This window comes from Mchenga conophoros, linkage group LG19, assembly GCF_057382185.1.
Source record: "Mchenga conophoros isolate Kocher_MC1m ecotype Shallow Benthic linkage group LG19, M_conophoros_male_GT1.1, whole genome shotgun sequence".
NCBI classification, from domain to species: Eukaryota; Metazoa; Chordata; class Actinopteri; order Cichliformes; family Cichlidae; genus Mchenga; species Mchenga conophoros.
Genome location: NC_140544.1, coordinates 15,237,549 through 15,256,575, shown reverse-complemented (window position 1 = coordinate 15,256,575; position 19,027 = coordinate 15,237,549). Strand labels below are relative to the sequence as shown.

General features: G+C 41.0%; 2 protein-coding genes across 3 annotated transcripts in view; one reads left to right on the top strand and one right to left on the bottom strand.

Annotated features, from left to right (window-relative positions):
* LOC146551931 (zinc finger MYM-type protein 4-like) overlaps positions 1–9,798 on the top strand; it is a 29,339-nt gene extending 19,541 nt beyond the window's left edge. The window contains exons 19-29 of one of the 2 annotated variants that reach the window (XM_085257619.1): positions 1,228–1,340; positions 1,430–1,541; positions 1,628–1,879; positions 2,246–2,322; positions 2,752–2,884; positions 2,966–3,117; positions 3,214–3,328; positions 3,516–3,773; positions 3,868–3,979; positions 4,061–4,129; positions 4,454–9,798. In XM_085257619.1, the coding sequence (XP_085113745.1) occupies positions 1,228–1,340; positions 1,430–1,541; positions 1,628–1,879; positions 2,246–2,322; positions 2,752–2,884; positions 2,966–3,117; positions 3,214–3,328; positions 3,516–3,773; positions 3,868–3,979; positions 4,061–4,129; positions 4,454–4,604 (1,544 nt within the window). In that variant the 3' untranslated portion in view covers positions 4,605–9,798. Of the gene's footprint in view, positions 1–1,224; positions 1,341–1,429; positions 1,542–1,627; positions 1,880–2,245; positions 2,323–2,751; positions 2,885–2,965; positions 3,118–3,213; positions 3,329–3,515; positions 3,774–3,867; positions 3,980–4,060; positions 4,130–4,453 lie in introns of both variants that reach the window. The other variant, XM_085257618.1, reaches the window with a different exon arrangement.
* Positions 9,799–12,150: 2,352 nt separating this feature from the next.
* Positions 12,151–17,418, bottom strand: LOC146551930 (tubulin beta-4B chain). Its single transcript, XM_085257620.1, has 7 exons — positions 17,204–17,418; positions 16,936–17,044; positions 14,745–14,855; positions 14,227–14,471; positions 13,823–14,145; positions 13,396–13,740; positions 12,151–13,314 (listed from the first exon to the last, which is right to left on the bottom strand). The coding sequence occupies exons 1-7, from the start codon at positions 17,258–17,260 to the stop codon at positions 13,167–13,169; spliced, it is 1,338 nt and encodes a 445-aa protein (XP_085113746.1). The 5' UTR covers positions 17,261–17,418; the 3' UTR covers positions 12,151–13,166.
* Positions 17,419–19,027: the final 1,609 nt, after the last annotated feature.

Below are 19,027 nucleotides of genomic sequence, written 5' to 3'. Positions count from 1 at the left end.
TATTTTCTTAATAAAAATATAAACATTTGGACATTTTTCTGAAATGAAACCAAAAGAACGATCATTTGAACATTTGATGTTTATTTCCAAATCAATTTAATCATTGAAGTGATATTAAGAAAGGTTTTAAAGTCTTACATTTATTGTGATTATGTGAAGGTTTATTGCTGTCTGGGATTTTTTTCAGTCTGATGATAAATGCATGTCAGCTGAGTCCTGACATGAGGCAGCTGGCTTTATTTGCCATCCCTGATGGTTCAAAAATGCAGGAGCAGTGATGAGAAATCAAATTTTCCTGATGGAGTGACCTGACACTCCATCAGAAAAGTTAGTCACATCTCAGTGGCGACATCTGCTGGCCACATGTTTGTTCAAAAATCAAAAAACTGCTGTTCCAATAAATCAGAAGACTCTGCAAACAGCAGATCTTTTGGTGTCACATTGGTAGCATTTTACCTTTTACCATAAGACTGTGAAAGGAATCTCTCTTTCCGCTTTTCCCTGTGTCCACATCCCAGATTTTCTCTGTTATTTTTGTAGCCGACTCCATCAGTTGGGTGGTTTTTGCTGTTGGTTTCTGTGGGTCACCTATAATCCTAATGATCAGCTGGTAGCAAAGACAGTTTGGTTAGGTCTAGAGCAGCTAGTAATGTTGGCACCAGCAGGATTTCCTTTTATTTCATTCACATGTTTTTATTAATAAATGCCACCTTTTTGTACACATACACCTACTTCTGATCCCTTTCTGGAGTGAATTAATAACAGCTGCTCCTTAGAGTCTGACTGTGACTGTAAGCTCAGTAATCTCAGAGGATTAATTTTTATTAGTTGTGCAATGAGTATCGTATGGGGAAACAGTAAAAATTAATGGTAGCTTTTTTTATCAATTTCATCAGACAGGAGCACAAACAGCTGGTTAAGATGAGGCCCCGACTAAGATTAAAAATGATTATTACAAACCCTGAATCATGGGAAAACTACTCGAGTAGAGTGCAGGAATAAAAACATGGAGCTGGGAAGTATTAAGGGGTCCACTTTTATTCCTCTTGGCTAACCCCAAACTGTCACTTTTTGGTCTCTTATAAAGTTTGTTTAATTGACCTGTGATGTCACAGTGACCCACCCCTGTGTCTCACCTTTAATTTTCCTCTTCTTCAAATCATTTTCTTCACATAAAAACAAGATTAACTCTTTCTTTATCTCCCTTTCATCCTCCTCTGGCAGCAGGAGAGGAGAACGTGAAGGTGTTAATGGTTCCAGTCCCAGTGCCGGTCTTCATTCCAGTGCCTATGAACATGTATTCCCAGCACACACCTGTTCCACTGCCTATGCCCATGCCTGTAGGTCCTCTTACTTTATATTCACAATCTATAAGGTTTAAATAATCGTTTCAGTAAATCAAACACTTCTTTCCATTTTTTTCTTTAAGGTTCCAGTACCCATGATGGTTCCACCACTGAACAAGGACACGAAAGATGCAGCTGTCCAGTCAGAGGCTTCTTTGGTGGAGGAAGAAAAGCAGAGAGATGAGTCCGGTGCAGGTGAACGTTCTGATCCTGGGTTTAATAGATGTAACACTTCCAGCAGTGTTTTCATGATCCTCTGGGTTTGTATGTGACTGCTCTAGACCAGAACACCTCTGAGAGTGGAGACATGAAGTCTGAAGTGGTCGCTCCCACAATCCCTCATCACGGGGAAACTCTGAGGGAAGAAGAAGACCGAGCTGACCTACCACTTACTCAGACTTCAGAGAAGAATCCAGAGGCAGCTGATCCAGAGCCAGAGACGAGCCAAATGACAACCGACCCTCCTGCCAGCTGTGCTGACGATCAACCACCAACCTCCCCGATGATGGACTTGGAAAATGACTTCCCTTCTAGTGAGATGTGACATCACTGATAGTCAGCTGAAGAAAGCATAACATATACTTGATTCAGATTTGCTTTAGCAGTATATGCTAAGTTCAAGAAGAAATCCAGACAGACAAGATAAAATATAAAAACAGAAATTCTCAGTATGATAGCTCCATAAGTTTGATTTTGGATGGTTTTTTCTTATGTTTTTTAAGCTGCTTCTCCTTCCAGACTCAAACCAGGAATCCTGTGCTTGTTAGGTGAACATTAAGCCACTAGATATTGTGGATGATTAATAGATATTAATAAAAGAATAGAATTAATACAGAGGAAAGATGAAAATCATCCACTAACAACAGAAGCAGGATAATTGGAAATGTTTGTTTTTGCAGAGTCGCTGCATCAGAAGTCATGTGCTCCACAGCGAGGAGTGAAGAGACCCAGAGAGGGCTCGTCTGGCCGGAAACGGGTACGACATAATTGATCACGAGTCTCTTTTTTCCCCCTATGATGGACTTTGGAATTTGCCAGCTTATTTTATTACTTGTATATTTTAAAAGACAACAAAAAATCACCTAAGCTATGTTTAATCATTTATCTTTTGAATTATACTGTAAGAGCATAACAAATCTTCCATGCTTCTATTTCCATTATTGCCAGTCAAGGGTGCTTAGGGAATTGTTTTAAATGTGGAGGCACTGGGCAGAGAACCCATCAGGATGGGGGCGGGGTTTATTTCCCCATACCCTGTCTGATTATGTTGCTGAAAACTCCTACTGATCCAAAAACCAGGACTCAAAACAAAGAATGCTTCCCTGTACTTCCATGTTATGTTGTTATGATGTTTAAAATGCACCTAATTTGGCCATAAAAAGCTTTTTTCCCATCAACTATCCAGGGTCGGAGGAGGACTGGTTCTCTGGAGCGTGGCACAACCATGGCACTTTCTGCTACCTCCAAACTGAACCACCTGTATGGGGTTAAAGCCTGGAGAAGCTGGGTCCAGCAACGCAACAAGCAGCCACAAAAATGTGAGTTTTTTTCCTCGTTCTTGATTAATTTTCTGTTTAATCTGCACTGCCTGCGCTTTACCTTCATTCTCCCCGTAACAGCCGATCCAGTTCAAGTGAAAGAAGACGTCCTTGACTGCAACTCCGCTGAGCTGAGCTTCGGTCTGTCTTGCTTCATCAAAGAAGTGCGACGGCCCAACGGAGCACCCTACAGCCCGGACAGCATCTTCTACCTCTGTCTGGGGATACAACAGGTGCCCACAAAAAACTGCACAACTGGTTTCCATCATGTTTCTTTATTTTTCTCCTAAAACAACCCTCTCCGTCCCCCACCCTCTCTGTTTGGACAGCATCTGTTTATGATGGGTCGCATAGAGAACATCTTCACCGACCAGCTGTACAATCAGTTTGCCTCCGAGATCTCTGGGATGCTTCAACTCTGGAAACCAAAACTACTACCTAGTGGTACGATGAATAAAATAGATTTTATTCAATTATTCCTCATCTATTTTCTTTAATGGACATAGCATTGTAGCAAAACTACGAATTAATTCACTCTAGGGTATTATCTTGATACATATTTACAGTATGTTTATCTTGCTTTAAGCACCAACCAGCAAACAAAAAGAGCCAGACATCTCTCTTCCTCCAGGTGGCGTTGTTTCCTCCCGTGTCGAGGAGTCCTACCTGTGGGAGTGTAAGCAGCTGGGCGCCTATTCACCCATAGTGTTGCTCAACACGTTGCTCTTCTTCTGCACCAAATACTTCCACTTCAACACCGTGGAGAAGCACCAGCGCCTGTCTTTTTCCAACTTCACCCGCCACTCTAAACCCTGCAGCCGAGCCGGCAAAGTCTACTACCTCCAATTCCAGAGAAGCAGTGCCAGTGCGCCCAGCTCTGAAGAGACAGGTGGGCGTCGTTGACTGAAATCATGTGAATGACTTTAACTAAAGTATGCACAGAAGTAGAGATCAGCTGGGTTTTTGTGTCCCGTTATGTCCAGAACGACTCAGAAAAAGGCAGACGGAGAACGAGGGGGACCTGGAGATGATGGAGAACGTCACCAACCCTCTGCACTGTCCTGTCCGACTCTATGAGTTCTACCTCTCCAGATGGTGAGACTCACACACAGACAAACTTGCAATCACTGCTGCAGGAATGAAAACTGAGCGCATTACTTTCTTTGTGCACCACAGCCCGGAGTCTGTGAAGAAAAAGACCAACATGTTTTACCTGCAGCCCGAACAGAACGTCCACACACACAGGTCAGAGCTTCGTTATTACCCCGAGCTTAGCTGTGAAACCATTCGTGTAGGCGTTGCTTCTTGAATTGGTTATGGGTGTCTTGTTATTTTTGTTTCTGTATTTTCTACAAAAGTAACACTTCAGCAAGCATTTCAATGCTGTGTGATCAACACAAGCTAACGACACAGAATTTCCTTGTCATTTCCCATAATTTTTTTGAGGTGAAAAAATGTGAAATTTTCTGTCCATAAAATTTCACAAAGATCAGCAAACAGAAAAAACTTTATGTTGACACTGTAAAGTGAAAATAATGTTTTTTATCATTTCCATTTTAACCTCAACAGTCCCCACTGGTACACTTCTCAGCCATTGGATGCTGCCACTCTACAGAGCATGCTCACTCGCATCTTGGCTGTCAGAGAGGTTCAGCAGGAAGAGGAAGCAGTGGTTCTCGCGTCCTCGTCTGCGCCTGCCGAATGTGGCGGCTTACAATGATGCCAAGCGGCGAATTAAAACTGTGCTCATCGGTCACATCGGACGGAGGCTGACAGGGAAACGGAGCGAACAGAGACGCGATGAACGGACGCTTCGGGTTTGTTACCTCAGCAGCAGTCACAGAAACGCACAACGAGTTTACAAACATCTGATGTTATTAGGCAGGAATCTCTCACACAGCTTTCAGTGCCCGGGACGTCAGATGTGCTTTTTATTTCAGATACAGACTGGTGAAAGGTGACGCCCATCTGAGTTGTCTTATTAGTGTCACCTTTTTTTTGCTTCAACCCTTTTTGTGGAGAATAGTGAACCCGACGCAGAAGGTTGCCTTTCTGGCAACACGTCACATGATCGATAACAGCATTTTGAGCAGATACTGTTGTGTGTTTGTGCACTGCTGCCCCTCAGTTAAAGGGGCTGCTTTTTCCAGATCATTCCCTGGAAGCCCCGTTCTGTCCCTCAGTGACCCTACAACTTAATTTTGAGGAAGATGATGAAGTCACAGAGCGCCGGGTGTGACGACAAGGGCGGATGCTGAGCAAAGCTTGTGCTGGCGTGACTGGTGATTGATGCCACTCGCTTTCAGATTTATCCAGAAGTTTCTGCAACTGTTTCTTCTCGTTATGAGGTATATTTTTACCACATCTGATACAGATCTACAGCAAAAAGATGGTCCCAGTCCACCTGGAAAGTGTTTATCCATTTGTACAGAAACTGGTTGGAGGTGCACATGCTAAATCCCTAAAATAATTATTTACACCTGCTACTAGACAAAAAAAAAACATACTCGCCGTATTCAAAGCAGCTGGTTGTAGTGCCATCTGTCGTTCTTCTTCTTATCCAGGGCCGGGTTGTGGCGGGAACAGCCTAAGCAGAGAAACCCAGACCTCCCTCTCTCCAGCCACTTCCTCCAGCTTAACTGGAGTTGGGGCGTGTTCTGGGTCCATCCCACAGCCTCGTCCCGATAGGACATGCCTGGCGCACCTCACCTAGGAGGTGTTACCTTGACATCCCAAATACTCACAGAAAGGTGATTATTAGGATTAAAATTTAATTTTATGCATTATTTCAGCCCCTAATGTCCCAAAAATGGAAAAATTTCCAGAAGAAATTGTGAAATGTACTAAATGTGCTATACTAAAAATAGCAAAATTTAGAGAAAATAAATGAAATTTAGGCCCATTGCAAACACCGCCACAAGTCTATAGCGGCTGTGTGAACTATTCGCAGTTCACAGTGAATATCTCTGCCTTAAAAAGTCCAACTCGCTCCTGACCTGATGCGTTCATTTTTCAGCTGAAAATTGGCTGTACCTGAACACCGAGCTCTCCTCAACAACTCATTTTGACACAAAAGTTTCGAGGTCTCCCAAAGCTAGTAACGGGACTTCCAGGGAGAGATCCAAGAAAAGCCAAAATTCAAACTTTGAAGGGCAGATGGGCCAAATGTCAGGTGTGGTTTTTTTAATATATTTTATGGACAGACCTTCTACTCACACCTTGTATTTTAATCCGTTAAACTGCATTACATGTCGAGTGTAAATCCCGCATCATACCCATCACTTTGGATGTGGATGACTCTTAATGGTTGAGATCTGATTAAAACTTTAAAGTGAACCTATTCTGCTCCTTTACTAAAATAGCTTTGCATGATTCGTGGTTCAAAGTAAGCAACCCAGTTTCAAAGCAAAACATGTAATAGAGACACTGGACCACCTTGATCATTTCTCGCTTTGCCTCTCCAAAATGTGAAATGGACACACCTGCAGAAGTTGCATTACCAGCAGGGGGAGATAATGTATTTAAATCCACAAAGTCGGTAGTGAGCAAGAAAAGTATGAAGTACATACCAGGATCCTTAATCTTTAGAATCGATTTAGCTCGGGGGCTAATATGTATATACATGTAAATGTGTTAATAATGTCTGTTTAAAAACTTTCTCATGATTATTTTCATGTTGGTTGAAATAAAATATCTCCCTCTGCTGTTACTGCAACTTCTGCATGCGTGTACATTTCATTTTTTGGAGAGGAAAAGCGAGAAATGGTGGACTGTGATATCAGGTTGAAATAAGCCATCTCTTGCTCAAGTAGCTCCTCCCCCTTTAGCCCAGCTATCTTCTCATTGGCAGCTCCTTGTAAAGAGAAAGTGGGCGGAGTTTCTGTTTTCACAGCCAGAAGCTTGTGTCAGAGCTTTCTGCTCTCACTGGGTTCGTAATCTTGCACACACAGACTGGCCATCGTTAAAATAATAACCCGCTACTGTAAAACCCTATAAGAGCACAATAGGTCCCCTTTAATATTGATCAGTGTAATCCTTCTGTTAACAGCAAAAAATGCACAGTGCCTCTCATCTTTTCTTCTTTTTTTAATGAATTATCAGATATGATATAGTTCCCCCATTTCTTTATTTATTCATATATATGTCCCATGTGGCCTTATTTCACTGCTATGGACTTTCCATTTTCCGTGCTGTAGGAGAATCCGTTGATATTTTCTGTCTCCTTCTTGTAGTGAACGGCTCACTACGAGTATACAATCGGCTAAATTCTCAAACCCCGAGGCTGACTTTCCCTTGTCTCCTTTCTTTCCTCTCCACTTTATCCCCTCTGTCCTTCTTGTTTTTCACTCCCACCAGCTGGTTCCCAACTTAAGGAGTTGGCAGATTTTAGAAGAGCAGCAGACAAATCAAAAGTATAAAAACAATACTCTTACTAACTCCTAAACCAGAGGTTTTCTGTATTTTAAACTCTATGTGTGCTTTTCTTTGTTTGGAGTCATTCCGGTTTTCTGTGAGAGACTTTTGATGAGGAATGAACTCTGTGGTTGTTTTATCTTTGTTGCCACACCCAGGCGTGTCCCCACATGCTGGACGTTATTAGGCCTAAACCCAATTGTTTTGATTGTATTTTGCTTCTTCCTTTCATGAGCAGTTCACAGTTCTGTTTGAGCAGGAACTTAGGGAAAACCTCTGGGATAAACTGGGGTGTGTTGCTCTGTTGACCTAATGAAAATATGAATTTGTTCGTTCTCGTTGTGGACGTCGGGGAGCAGTTGCGTTCGTACAGCCTTCGTTGTTACTCATATTGTTTTTGTTAATGGATGGATGGATGTTGCGGTGTAAACTAGCCACTCGCTGACATTTTCCAGCACTTACAGTGTTTACTGATGGTGAATTAACACACAGAGAGCATAACTGTCACCATTGCTGGTGTAAATGAAATATTACTGTCTCAATATTACAGCTGCTGTCTGAAACCTCCTTTTTTATTTCTTTTTATTTCTTCATGATTTTTCAGTGAGAAGAGGCCCAAAGATGGTGTGATGTTTTATGTCATGCACAAAATGCTGAACTGCCATTAAGTATTTAAAAAAAATGACAACAAATAAAACAAAATCCATCATATTTCATCACATTTCTTTCTTATTCTTATTTCTTTAAGTGACTTTGGACATGTGACTTGGGTGTTGGTCCCAGGTGGATGCAAGTATTTTTATTTTTATTTAAGTATTTTAGAAACAGCTGATCTGCTGGGACGTGTTGGCTCTACAGTCTCCATGGTTTTATGGTCTGTATAAGAGAAAATACCCAGTGAGAGGCGGTTCTCTGGGTGAAAATCTCTTGTTGATGCCAGAGGTCAGAGGAGTAACTCGACTCAACTTAAGTATGCAGAAGAATCTCTGATGCACAAAACACGTCAACCTTGAAGCAGATGAGCTACAGCAGCAGAAGACCACGCTACAGTGCTCTTGTCAGCTAAGAAATATAAGCTGAGGTGAGACTTCACATGGCCTCACCAAAATTGGACTCTAGGAAATTAGAAAAATGTTACTGGAGCTGATGGGTCTTGATTTCTGCTGGATGGATGGACGGATTCAGACAGTAGGGTCAGAGTTTGATGTGAACAACATGAAAGCATGGATCTATCCTGCCTGGTGTAATGCTATTTTCTTGGCACGCTGTGTATCAGCTGAGCATCATTCAAACGCCACACCCTACCCGAGTATTGCTGCTGAACATGACCGTCCCTTTATGACCACAGTGTACACATCTTCTGATGGCTGCACCCGGTGGGAAAACTCAAGCTCAACTCCTCTCAAACTGGTTCATTCAACATGACAATGAGTTCACTGTACTCAAATTTCATCCGCAGTCACCAGATCTCAATCTAATAGAGAAACTTTGGAATGTGGTGGAACAGGAGATTCCCATCATGGATGAGCAGCTGACAAGTCTGCAGCAACTGTGTGACACTGTTGTGCCAACATGGACCAAAAAGCACGTTGTTGAATCTATGCCACGAATAATTAAGGTGGCCCTGGCAAAACGGTGTCCAAGCAAGTACTAGAAAGTGAGTGGTGAGCGTACATATGTGGCTTATCAGTGTGGTTTATATGGAAAAACAAAACAGGCACGACTAGTAGTGTCTGTATGTGAAACTGCTGTTTCAAGTTTGTTTGGTATACACACGGCAGGAAATAAGGTAAGGCACAGAAGGTCGATTAATGTTTACTAAATCCTTGTGTCATGGGTCAGCTGCATAATGGAGTCGCGGTTTCATGACTTCTGGAAAACAGGCATTCCTTTTATTCAAGAGGAGGCAGACACCTTAACGGCTGATAAATCCCAAAACTGGATTTAAAAAAAACAGACGAGAGGAAAAAAGATCAAATAAACTCAGTGCATTAGATAACAAACAGTCAGCTTTACTTTGACTTCAAAAACAATGCTCTAACTTATCTTTATATCATCTTATATAGGTTTGAAAGCATTCATGATCATTCCTGTGTATATATGAATAAAAAGCAGAAACTACAGGCACACCAGAGGAAAAAAGGGGAGCAGTTTGTGGACTGAGAGCTGAGAACTTTGTAAATGATGTGCATGCTGCTGATTTTCTTTTTTTTAGTTCCATGTAAAGGAAAGAAACGGGACCAGGAAGTGTCCAATCATAATGACATTTGTTTGTTATCTGTCATTTAAATATTCAGGATAATGTATTTAAATCCACAAAGTCGGTAGTGAGCAAGAAAAGTATGAAGTACATACCAGGATCCTTAATCTTTAGAATCGATTTAGCTCGGGGGCTAATATGTATATACATGTAAATGTGTTAATAATGTCTGTTTAAAAACTTTCTCATGATTATTTTCATGTTGGTTGAAATAAAATATCTCCCTCTGCTGTTACTGCAACTTCTGCATGCGTGTACATTTCATTTTTTGGAGAGGAAAAGCGAGAAATGGTGGATTATTTCCCTTCATCTGCAATCGGCAGGTTCTTGTTCTCTCCGATGGCTTCTGATAAATCCCTTTGAATTAGTTAGATGTAAAATCTTCTCATGATCAAATGCAGTTAGATTTCCCCAGTTTTCAAAAGAAACAGTTTGCAAATCTGAATTTTGTCTTGTTCTCTTCAGTCTTTCATTATATTTACTCTAATTTACCCGACACACTGCAAAATTTCCTGTAAACTTTTCACAATGGTGCATTATTCTGGCCATAATAATTATAGCAGGTTAAGCAGACTGAGAGATGAAGTCAAATACCGACATGGATGAGTGTTTGCACTGAGCTTTATTCAAACACGCACAAAAACATGCTATTGTTAGCTGTGTGGCTGTGCAGCTGGACAAAGGTTAAAGGAAAGTAGCCATTATACTGATGAAGGTGGATAAAGATCAAATCTGTGGCATGTCCGGACAGGACGAGGAAACAAATTTCACATAAGCAGCTTTTATTTTGCATGAACAGATCTGAACCAGAGGTTATCGCCAAATGCAAAATTCCCCCTGATGTAAAATATCTGAGTATGCACCTAAAAACATGGGTCAAGCCGTAGTTTAGAACAAAAAAAGACCTCTGAATGTTGCAGGGAAATCTTTTGCACCAAAACTGACTGACATATATAAAGCTGTGGTCTGAAGTTTACATCCACTTGTCATGAGCGTGAATGTCGTGTTATTTTGGGGATTTTATAGATTTCTGTAATGATTGTGCAGCATACATGTTATAAAACATACATGATGTAAAACAAGATTTTATTTCTAGCTGTTGATTTAAAGTGAAACAGAAGAATTACAAGGTAATCCTCCTTCATTATTCCATACCTATTGTGTAATGTACCAGTACCACTGGCATGATGCTACCACCACCATGCCTGACAGTTCACAGTGTTCTTAGATTTGAAAGCCTCACTTACGCCTCCAAAGATATCACTTGGCACAGTGGCCAAAAAGCTCTCTGTTTGTCTCGCCTGATCATAAAACCTTTCTCCAGCATCCTCTCCATCAATGGAGATTTTAAACTCGCTTCTCTGTGGACAGAGATGCAGGAGTTCCAGCAGTTTCCAGTTCATGGCAGGGATAACATCAAATTATGTACAGTTGGTTGAACTGATGATGCAAAAATCTGCAGTTGTTCAACACCCATGATATAAACTTCTGACCACATTTACACAGACAGGATGAAATGTCTCATTTAAGTTACACCTGCTGCACCAGGTGTTTTGATCTGTGGGTTTTCTAGTTGTTCTGTCTCCTGCGATCTTCCAGAAGCCCCTGGTACTTGGCCAGCTTCCTCTTGAAACGCCTGCTCGGTACAATCTTCCCAGATTGCTGACAGAAATGCTTCAAAAGAAATCTGTTTTGAAGTCCCTGGCTCAAGTCTACCATTACCTGCCAGTGTTCATGATGGAAAGTAGACCTGCAGCAGTTTCAGTTGCTCTCCCACTTTGACAAATGTTACGTGTTTCCTAAGGGGACAGCAGAGCCTGTTTATTGTCACAGCTGGGGAGCGACCCATAGCAACCGTCCCCAAGGGCCTTGACATAGCAGCTCAGGATGTGTGTGAGTGTCCAACTCCCAGAGCACAGCAGACGGGAAGGTGTTTCTGCCTTGGAAAGGCTAAGTAAGATGTTACATAGAGAGCTTTCAACTCATTGCATTCTCTGGTTATGTCCAAGCTCTCTGCTTCTTTCCTCATTCACTGCTGCTATCATCTCCTCTTAATTACATCCACTTTGTTCCCCCGTCTGCATTTTGTTCCTCACTCCACCCCTTAAGTTTGACAGCAGGAGATGAGCAGACTTGGCCACATCAGGCTAACCAGTGATTCAGATATAAACATTTAACTACAATTATCCAGCATTCTGTGAAAATGATGAAATTTGTTAAAAATTAGGGAAAGGTAATGCTAAATCATAAATATATCTATCTGTAAAATATATCCATTGTTTTTAGTTCTATGATTTAAAACGAGCCACCAGTAATTAGAGAGGTCAGAATCAAATACACACATATTTCACATTGGACCTTAAATTTAACTTAGCTTTTTCCTTTTAAAAAAGGGGAATTTAGTCAGCACCCATGTGTGTATAAAAAAAAATCGGAATATTAAATGTTTTCTTTGCTAAAAGTGAACTCAAATATGGCTCATCTTTACCCCCACTGTACTACTGCACAAACACCTGCACTCATCATGCCAAGAGCACGTCTGACTCATTTGTTTTTAAGTAGACAAAAAGACAAAAGTAGAAGTAATCCACCATATGTAGCACCAAACTTTATTAACCCCAACAGGGAATTCGCAATTTCAGATTGAGGAAGTTTTGGATGTCACACGCTAGGATAGAAGGGATATGAGCAGAAAGATGGCTCATGATAATGTAAAAATATCATGGCTGTACTGAACCCCTCTACAAAAAAAAAAAAAAAAAAGACAAACTTTATTTAAATTCTTCTACAAAATCAGAACAAGCACACAAAGTTAGGTGGGAGTGATGAGTTCCTGACGCTCTCAGTGTTTTCTTTCATTTAGAATAAATCTTAAATATTTAATTTCACTTAAAAATAAAATAAAATAATTATATTCTACATTAAACGTTAAGTGTTAAAAATCGCAAGAAAGTGCCATGAATTAGTCAGTGTTACATTCTCTCATTAGTACATGTTAAAGCTGGAGCTGGGTCATGTTCAAAATCTGTGGTGACATCAAACAGTGCAAAAGGGTAAGTGATCTACACAAACAGGACATTTAATAATAATAATAATAATAATAATGGATACTTTATTGATCCCCATGGGGAAATTACTTGTTTTTCTCTGCATTTGACCCATTCACTCAGTGAAGCAGTGGGCAGCCCACTAAGCAGGCGCCCGGGGCTTAGTGGGCTTAGTGTTCTATTTAGTGTTCTATTTACTGCTACATCTTTTTTTTAATGGAGTTTTTTTGATCACACCTCCTGTAATAAGCGTCAGGCTCCCTTTAATAACACCATCCATTTAGAAACAGCGCAATGATGAGGTGATACTAACCAGAAAAGAAAGAACAGGCTGAAAACATTCATATTTAAAGATGGGGAACAAAAGCAAACATGTAACACATAAAAGCATGGAGACCACCTGTACGCTCTAAATAACTTGGTGATATATAACAACTTTTGTTCTTAAAAAAAAGAAAAGAAAAGAAAAAAGTTGTTTAACTTCTTGACGTCTGAACCGCATTGACCTGAAACTGTTGCATAGAAAGAAGAAAAGGGAGAAAAAGAAGAGCCGTGCTGATTTTTAGGCCATGTCCTCTTCACCCTCCTCCTCGAACTCTCCCTCCTCCTCGGCCGTGGCCTCCTGGTACTGCTGGTACTCGGACACCAGGTCGTTCATGTTGCTCTCGGCCTCCGTGAACTCCATCTCGTCCATGCCCTCGCCCGTGTACCTGAAACAGAAGCGGTGAGGTGATTAACACGTCGCATGAGGGCATGCACTCAGGCTACAAACGGACCGGGGTGTCTCTCACCAGTGAAGGAAGGCCTTGCGGCGGAACATGGCGGTGAACTGCTCAGAGATGCGCTTGAACAGCTCCTGGATGGCCGTGCTGTTGCCAATGAATGTGGCAGCCATCTTGAGGCCGCGCGGCGGGATGTCGCAGACGGCCGTCTTGACGTTGTTGGGGATCCACTCCACGAAGTAGCTGCTGTTCTTGTTCTGCACGTTCAGCATCTGCTCGTCCACCTCCTTCATGGACATGCGGCCTCGGAAGATGGCAGCAACTGTGAGATAGCGCCCGTGGCGTGGGTCGCATGCTGCCATCATGTTCTTGGCGTCGAACATCTGCTGGGTTAGCTCGGGAACGGTCAACGCCCTAGGAAAATGAACAGATATTTTAGTTGAGATATAATTCAAACTCGAAATAGGCATTGCTAACAGCATCCGGCTGCTCTAACCTGTACTGCTGGCTGCCACGGCTGGTCAGGGGTGCGAAGCCCGGCATGAAGAAGTGCAGCCTGGGAAACGGCACCATGTTCACGGCCAGTTTTCTCAGGTCTGCGTTGAGCTGGCCTGGAAAGCGGAGGCAGGTGGTAACGCCGCTCATCGTGGCCGAGACGAGATGGTTAAGGTCGCCGTAGGTGGGCGTTGTGAGCTTCAGCGTGCGGAAGCAGATGTCATACAGGGCCTCGTTATCGATGCAGTAAGTCTCGTCCGTGTTCTCCACCAGCTGGTGGACGGAGAGGGTGGCGTTGTATGGTTCCACCACCGTGTCGGACACCTGAAGAAGGAGAAGGCGCCATTAAGGGCGGGCAGGGCCCCACACAGTTAATCTGGAATGATGTGGATGTCGAATACGGACCTTGGGGGAGGGAACCACGCTGAAAGTGTTCATGATGCGATCCGGGTATTCCTCGCGGATCTTGCTGATGAGCAGCGTGCCCATGCCGGAGCCCGTACCTCCGCCCAGGGAGTGCGTGAGTTGGAAGCCCTGGAGGCAGTCGCAGCTCTCTGCCTCCTTCCTCACCACATCCAGGACTGAGTCCACCAGCTCCGCCCCCTCAGTGTAGTGGCCTTTAGCCCAGTTGTTCCCTGCCCCGCTCTGACCTGTGTGTCACAAGCAAATATAGGCATCTGACACCACTGACTCCATTTCCATATTTAAAACACAATTTACTTACAGTGAGCAGCCAAACATGAAACATCACTTGAAAACGTACTATTCCACTGGGTTTTTTTTGAACAAACAAATAAGTACATACAGACAAATTAAAACAAACAAACACAGATTTTTTTTTTCCTTTGGTCAAAATACTTTCCATTTTACTTTTCTAAAGCCAGGATGATGAATGAATGAATGTTCAGCTTTCAAAGGCTCACCAAAGACAAAGTTGTCAGGTCTGAACACCTGACCGAAGGGGCCGGACCTCACAGAGTCCATTGTTCCCGGCTCCAAGTCCACCAGGACCGCACGAGGGACATACTTCCCACCTGGTGAAAACAGATGACCAAAAAAAGCCACACTTTTAACTTCAAGATTATATAATTAGTTTAGGGATAGGGCACCTGTTTAATATCAGTTATAAATCCTTAATAATCCTCCGAGCTCTATCAGCAAACTACGCGAAGTGCAAAGAAATACAAAAACTAAAAAAGCCCAAATTATCACAGGTAACTACAGAGGAAAAAAAACTTTAATAAGAGGTGAAAATCACACCAAAAACAACCAGAAGATATTATGATTTAGAAAAACTAACAAAAACCAAAACATGTTCAGTTTCAATTTGTTAATTTGTTTTTTCAAATCAAGACAGATATGTTTAATTACCAGTAACCATCTAAATTTCTCAAATCTTCAACCCAGAAAACGCTTCTTTTGGTGTAATCTTTATAAAAAAAGAAAAAAGTAAAAAGAAACAGAGGGGTCCTTCTACAGAAATGTCTGATGTTGAGATAGCGCAAGATCTTAAAATTGATTTATTTTAAAATATTTAACCCTAAACCACATTATAGAACTTGCTCATTTATGAATTTAAAAAAAAATCAAAAGACAGTTTGTTGATTTAAAAAATATATATTTTATCTACATCTACTTGAATTCTTTTGTAAGTGGTGTTTGCCAAAGGAGCAACTTTGGTAAAAGCGGTTTCAATTTTCCAGGTTTTCTGAAGGTATGTGAACATTTCTTTGGACTGCTTTAAAACGCTTTAATTAAATACTTGGTCCCAATTCTCTTCAGACAGAAGAATGTCAATAATAATGGATCTGGGGATTATCTCTTAGTATTGTCATTATTATTATTATTATCAGTTTTGTTTGTTAAAATGTGACCCAATATTTGTCCATTCGTGGAATTGTTTATTTGCTATAACAATAAAAATAATTTGAAGAACAATTAAAAATGAGAAGTGATGTAATCCTTTATATCTTAACTCTTACTTGTAACAAAATTCAATTGATGTGAAATTATTATCATATCAGTTTGATGTGACAGAAATAATAAACCCCATACGGTAACACCAGTGACGTATTAATCATCATGCTACTCAGTTAAGCCATACCAGACAAAAAGAGGATTCATTATGATAAAAAAAACTTAGCATTTGCATAAAATACAAATAGTTTATGCAAAAAGTTCCTCTGAACATAGGAGCCACTGGTGTTACTGAGTAAGTAATGGCTGTTTTTAATAGTCCCTTTCATAAAATCCACGTTGTCATATTGTGCTCACAAAATTGGGAGGTGGTATGATGAATTCTTTACAGAGCTTAAGGAAATTAGTAATAGGAAGTGAACTCATAATAGGCCGTTTTTCCACAGTAACACCGGTGAGGCAACTTCATAGGATCATTACTTTCTTTATACATTTTATATTTGTTCTACATATCTTACATTTCTATGTGTGTATTGTGTCTATTGTATAACTTATTTATTTATTCATTCATTCATTCACTTCTGAACTATGTGAAATCACAGCGCTTAGCCGCTATAGCTGACTGTGGTGCTTGGGCCACTCTATGACAGATTAAAAACGAACACTGCCAAACTGATAGCTCAGGAACTGTTTAAATAACATGTTTATTTTAAACACAGAAACAAACTGTAACCCTAAAATGTTTCTGCAAAGGCCGGGGGTGGGGCAGAGACAGACGTCACCGTAGAATGACCCAGACTATGACATGAGCAAACCCACTGCAGAAACTAGTATACACATACTTACTGTACTTAACTATAAAAACTTTACTTTGTCATAAACTGCATGAACATACTCAATGCTTTGCCTCTTTAACTTAGTGATAATATTATCCCAGTCCGAAGTGTGACTTAAAGCGGGAACAGTCTAATTTGTGGGCACCATTGCTAGGCAAGGGTTTGTTTTTGTTGTTTTGTCTTGGAAACTGAGTGACGGTAACCAGGAAGGAGAGCCAAGAAAAAGCCCCCTGACTCTGAAAGGGGGGTTGATTAATGCCCCCCCTACTGGACGGTGGCTGTATTAACCAGGTTTCTGCTGGCTATTGAATTACCTCAGCTCACCCAGAAATTAGATCAGACTGTGCAGTGTGAAGTTAACCTGTAGCCTCGTTGTAGTACACGTTGATTCGCTCCAGCTGTAGGTCGCTGTCTCCGTGGTAAGTCCCGGTGGGATCGATGCCATGTTCGTCACTTATAACCTCCCAGAACTAGAACACACACACAGGGACGGAATAAAACGATTAAATCAGTCGGCTCAGTCAAACTCAGCAGCGCTATGATTAGCTCTGGCGCTAATTTAATTTAGTGGCCCGCGTACTCGAACTTCAAACACTCAAACTCAACTTTAAAACCACTATCACTCTCACCTTCGCGCCGATCTGGTTGCCGCACTGGCCGGCCTGCAGATGAACTATTTCCCTCATTTTTTGGTCGAAATGAAAAACTTCGGAACAGCCAAGCGTAGACACTGATCCAGCGTTCAACCAACAACGGACTAACCTGAGAAGGTAGGAGAGTTGCCAGCTATAGAGACACCGAGAAGGCAATTGGAGGAACTAAGTGTCAAACAAAACAGACTGGGAATCGGATTGGCCCAAACACCTTGCTTTCGGGTTTTGATTGGATAGCGATCCCAGGAGGTCCGTTACCTCGGTAACACGGAGAGAACGGCGCACACATTCAGCACACAACGCGTCTCTTGGAGACGCGCAAAAGCTCTGCGTGCGCGTCACTCAGGTTTGAATAACAAACCCAGGAAAGACTTTTCAGAATCAACTTCATTTTCTACCCGATACACGAGCTCACGACATGAAACCTAATATGGAGACTGAATCTTAACGCCAAACGAGGCGATCGTTTGTAGTTACCATGTGACATAGTCGTTATATTTTAGAGTCAGCGAGAGCACTTTCTAACTTCTGGCTTACATATAAAATTACAGTGCGATGTGCATTCAGTCATTCAATCGGAAGTAATTCAAATTTAAATACCAGGTTTTATGACGATGTGGGAGCATTTCTAATTTTATTTTTGACAGTACTGTGGAAAGGTGTTGAGTCATCCCTCATTTTTTTATACTTTGCTTCCAAGGAGCCAGGCATTTGTGTGTTTCTAAAAGTCATCTTGAGCATTACATTTCCAGGCTTTCTGGAGGAAATTTTATTTGGACATTGGCTCTTTTTTCACTCAGTTTCAGACGAGTCAGTGAAACTGATCATTTAAAAACTGCATTTTGTATTTACTGAGTTTTAGCTTTTTCTAATATTAAAAATAGGATAAGCATTTGAAACATTTAAATGTGACAAATATGCAAAAAAATAAAAGAAAAAAAACTGGTAACTTAAAAATCTGGAAAGGGGCAAATATTTTTTTTTACAGACTGCCTGTCAGCTGTCTTCACTATCCAAACAATTTTTAGCCAAGTTCATATTGATTTTGCTAATACGATTTTAACAAATATGTTTCTTTAGTTATCGGATGTGCAATATAAACTGTAAAAAGTGCCAACCTATTTCATTTTTTAAAATTTCTTTTGCTGAAGCACTGGAACGGATTACATAGCAATAATCACACTAATGCATTTAGAACCTCCTTTATAAACTCTGGTGTCATTAATTGTACACTTCTTCTAATCACTGACAGACCTTTACCTATTTTACTTACAGTATTATCAATATACGTATTTTATTTTAAAAGCAACGAATACACTAATAATAATAACAGTTTTGCCTCCTCTTTTTTTAGTAGGAATATTATAAACGCATCTTTTACAGCGTTCAGTCACTCATTAAGCATTAATAAGCTTAATTGATCAGTTGAGGTTTCAGATCCATATACTGGTGAGTCATCAGTATACAAAAGAATCTGAGCCAGTTTTTAAAACAAATGAAAGCTCATAAAAACGACCTGAAAATAATAATTTCCCCAAACAGCTAGGTACTCCACATGTTAAATGCCTTATCATTGATAGTCTGCCTATGATTTGTCAAATAGCTTTGCAACAATTTCAGTGAAGTGCCAGAGAAGCCATAATTTACCACATTATTTAGTAACAGGAAGTGAAAAAATCAACTCTCCCTTGCCAACCATCTGTGCCAGTGCTGTAGTTTGAATAGTATTATTTTCCACTGGATTATTTTATATTAAGTACACGTGGGCAGGAGAGATTATATTTGTGAACTAATAGCCAA